This window comes from Castanea sativa, chromosome 11 (genome assembly GCF_040712315.1).
Source record: "Castanea sativa cultivar Marrone di Chiusa Pesio chromosome 11, ASM4071231v1".
NCBI lineage: Eukaryota > Viridiplantae > Streptophyta > Magnoliopsida > Fagales > Fagaceae > Castanea > Castanea sativa.
In genome coordinates this window covers 7,218,847-7,223,171 of record NC_134023.1, presented here as the reverse complement: position 1 = coordinate 7,223,171, position 4,325 = coordinate 7,218,847, and the positions used below count along the sequence as shown (strand labels likewise).

The following is a 4,325-nucleotide window of genomic DNA, read 5'->3' as shown; positions in this document are numbered from 1 at the left end:
AGTAGTTATGAGTTGAGTGATTTAAGACTTCTCGCATGATTATTTGTGTTGTTGTAGTTTTGTCACGAATTGCCAAAATGGGAGATTGTTAGGGATATTTTTATGTAATTGGCTAATCCTTTGACAAAATGTACTTTACTTGTAATTGGGTAGATCTAGGATGGGTTTAGTACTTCAAGAAACAAGTGTTCAAATTAAGTATTGAAGCCATGCACTTTGACCCATAGATAAATAGAACACACACGCACGAACACTTACACAAAGACCAATACTTAATAATGGTATTATTCCCTTTTAATGGAATTGAAAAGGGCCCTCTAGTACACGCATCAGAATTCTGAAATGACCATACTGGAGAAATTAAATCACTTCCAGAATTATTTCAGTTTTCGCCAGAACTGCTTTGCATATTATGCACTTCTTTGCCTATAGAAAAGAAAAGCTATGGTACAAAAAAACTTGCTGATGACCATAACAAAGTCTTAAGAAGAAAAAAAGCTGAATATGATTAGAAAGGAAAATAAATCTAGCCCAAGAATAAGGGAGACTTTATCGTGATTATAGAAGATTGAATGTAATTAGTGGGAGGATTTTTTGTTTTGTAGTGGTAAGCTAAGTTGCATCGACAAGGACACAGGTACAGATACGACACGAGTATGGATATGAGGGTACGACAATTTTTGAAAAATAAGGGTACGACACTACGTGGGTACGACAATTAAATAATTAATTAAATTTTATATTTAGGCATTTTTTTAAATATTTTTAGACATAAAATACGTTTATATCTAGAATTTAAATTATGTAAGAACTACAAATAAGTAAACTAACACCCAAAGTAGTACAATAATACACATAAAATGTTTAGAGTACAAACCAAAAGTTTAAATAGGCTACATTCAACATCAAACTAAAAAACATAAAAGGAAAACAAGTTTTAAACTTTCAAGATTACCATAGAACAACAAGTTCAACATCAAACTAAGAACATAAAAGGAAAACAAGTTTTAAACTTTCAAGAATATCACAAAACAACAACATCATCGTCATCAACATAGTCATCATTCTCAACAAGACTTATCTCCATCTCTGGCTCATCTAGTGTGAGATGAGCAATCTCAAGCAAACCAGGTCCTCCAAATGGTTCATCCCAAGTATCTCCACTAATGTCCCACTTCTTAGAGTTTCCTTTAGTGTACTCTTCCCTCCTCCTTGAAAGAAGTCGAAAATTAGAATGAACAAACACTAAATCTTCAGCATGTTTAGGAGTAATTCTATTCCTCCTCATACAATGGATGAAGCCATATGTACTCCAATTCCTCTCAGCACATGATGATGAGCAAAGCTGTCTAAGAAGCTTTAGAGCTACAGTTTGAAGCATTGGTAACTTGGACCCATAATTTGACCACCAAAGCATTGGATCAAAGGTCCACCTATCATCCATGTTTTCATCATCATAAGTCATAATTCCTGAAAACAAACCAAACTCCACATCAACATTCTTCCTATCATCAAGATCAGGAAAGAATCTTTTGAGGCACTTGTTTCTCTCCCTAGAAATTTCAGCATCCTTATGTGGCGCAACACGGCCTTTGACTTCCTTGATCCATTGATTAGTATAATACCTAGTTAAAAGAAAATAAATAAGTACAATTAATGAGTTTAGTTTATTCGTTTAAAAATGCCTAAAAGAATATATAAAAAAAAGATTAAAGAGATAGAAAAATTACTTCGGATTCAAGGAGTGGGCTAGACAATGAAGTGGTGTGCAATTTTTAGTCCACCGTTCAATGAGTATATTGTGTACCACCTTATAGAATGGAGACTCCTCATAGACTTCCTTGCCTTCATGCCGGTATATTTCTTTCTTCACATTTTCTATCATGGAATCCCACATTTCATTAACCTTAAGGAGAATAGGTGCATCCGTGTCAGCCACTCGAAGCATCTCATAAATAGGTCCTATGAATCTCAAAATATATTCAACCTTGTCCCACCACAAATCATTCAAAACATAATCCCTTACAGTTTGAGCTTTTCCTACATCATCTTCTCTATATGACATCCATTCCTCACTAATGACCATATTTCATAGATGTTGTTTTACTTGAAACAATCTTTTAAGCGTGATGATTATTAAAGCAAATGTTTCAGCAACAACAAGTAACTTCAAAGGGGAATATGAATTAAAAGTTACTAATCTCATAGAATGATTTGTGATGAAAATACGAATGAAAGTTGCCTCATCTGCAACTTGTGCAATCCATTTACATTCATTATATAGAACCTCATTCTGCAAAGAGTTCTTAGGTGCACATATATTCCTTAAGGCCAAATTGAGGGTATGCACAACACAAGGTGACCAAAATATATGAGGATATTCAGCTGCAATAATAGATCCTACTGCCTTCAAAACAGATGCATTATCAGTAATAATTTGGACAACATGTTGATGCCCAACCTCACTAATAACCTTTAGAAACAAGTCAGAAATGAAGTGCTTGTCTTTGCACTCTTTGGTACCATCAATGGATTTGATAAAAAGTGGCCCTTTCTCTGATGTAGCCATAAAATTGATAAGTGACATTTTTTGAATATCTGTCCACCCATCACTTACCATGCTTAAACCCTTTTCTTTCCAAGTTTCTTTAATTGACTTCAACAACTTCTCAATATGTGCCCTCTCTTTATGCAACAGAGTTGTTCTTAATTTATTGTAACCCGAAGGAACATAGCCCACTAAATTATTATTATTAGTTGCAAATTTGATCATCTCAATCCAATACAAGTTCTTAGCAAAGTGAAAGGGTAAACCAGCAGAATAAAATGTTCTAGCAATAAGAGAATCTAATTGCTCTTGACATTGATTGTTAAAAGCCTTCTCTAAAGGAGAATTCCCAACCCCTTTATTCTGAAAAAATGGATGACTTGTAGCTGCACTATTCTCAATAGAACCCAAATTAGGACTACTAGCAGAATCAGTTGGTAAAGACACTAGCTTAGGCTTCTTCAGTCTACGCAAAGATTCCTCATACACATCATCTAATTTTGCATTTCATTCTGATACTCATCTCCAACCTTAAGACATGCTTGTATTCCAAAATTAGGCAGTTTTAACATGTGTGCCTTCACCCTTGAAAAAGACCCCTTGAAAGTTTTTTATACAATAGTTACATCTAAAAGTAACATTCCCACCACCACCACTTGCTTTTTCTAACTTAGTAACATATTTCCATAGAGGAGCAGTTGACTCAGTTGATTTTTCACTTTCAGAACTCATTTTAGTAAAATCACCTACAATATTTAACTTCAATAAATAAATAAAACTATAGCAGGACACACAAAAACAAAAATCACTAAATTCATAATAAACATTATAATTTACAAGGCGAAAGCCAAAAGGTTGAGTAAAGAAAAAAATATGTGTGTATATATACACACACACACACACACACACACACACACAGTATAACACAGTGAGAGTGGGGTTAAGAAAAAAAAATGCGTGAGAAAGAAAGTTATAAGTAACACGATAACAGTACACCCAAAGCAGATAAAAGAAAGAAAAAAAAAGGAAGAGAAATCACAAAGGGACAGAGGGCACGGTGAGAGAGAGAAAAAGAGAGAGATTGAAAGGGACAGAGGGCACGACAACTGTCTATGGAGCTCGCCGACTCGCCGATCGGCTCGATCTAGCACTGGTGAGGGACAGAGGGCAATGGGCAGAGGGAGGGTTTCACAGTAATGATTTCTCACTTCTCATTTCTCAGACTTAAGCTTTTTTGTTTTAAGGTATATCACAAAATCAATGGTAATGATTTGTCCATCTGTCACAATTAGTGAATTTTTTTTTTCACTGCTGGCATGTCCACTGTGTCTACGTCGTGTCAGAGAAGCAAAAAAAAAAAAAAAAGACACTACTTGGACACCAGAGTTCGGCGAGTCTTACCGGTATCGGTGTCCGACACGTGTTAGACACCGGTACTTTGCCAAAAATGGCATGTCAGTGCAACCTAGGTGGGAAGTTAAAGGCGTGAAGGAGGTTATTCACAGTTATTTTTTGTTTTGTAGATAATGTTATACGTGAGAGTTAAATAAGCATTTTTACCAAGTTTTGCCTCTACTTAAACGTAAGCTATAGGGGTATTTTTGACAAAAAAAATTGGTCCAAATAGGAGAAGCCCCTTAAATAGTAGTATAGATATATCTGTAACACAAAAATATTTGTATGCTGGCTTCAATCATCTGTATCAATTTTTTTTTTTAATTTCATTATTGAATTTTTTTTTTCATTTTAGGTAACACAAAAATAATGAAAAATGAAA

At 34.6% G+C, this 4,325-nt stretch overlaps 2 protein-coding genes across 2 annotated transcripts; both read right to left on the bottom strand.

Annotated features, from left to right (window-relative positions):
* Positions 1-1,024: 1,024 nt before the first annotated feature.
* LOC142615971 (uncharacterized) lies at positions 1,025-2,086 on the bottom strand. The gene is made up of 2 exons (XM_075788867.1): positions 1,731-2,086; positions 1,025-1,625 (listed from the first exon to the last, which is right to left on the bottom strand). Exons 1-2 carry the CDS (start codon positions 2,084-2,086, stop codon positions 1,025-1,027), a joined length of 957 nt encoding a protein of 318 aa, XP_075644982.1.
* Positions 2,087-2,089: 3 nt separating this feature from the next.
* Positions 2,090-3,280, bottom strand: LOC142615969 (uncharacterized). The gene is made up of 2 exons (XM_075788866.1): positions 3,175-3,280; positions 2,090-3,042 (listed from the first exon to the last, which is right to left on the bottom strand). Exons 1-2 carry the CDS (start codon positions 3,278-3,280, stop codon positions 2,090-2,092), a joined length of 1,059 nt encoding a protein of 352 aa, XP_075644981.1.
* Between the last annotated feature and the right edge of the window lie 1,045 nt (positions 3,281-4,325).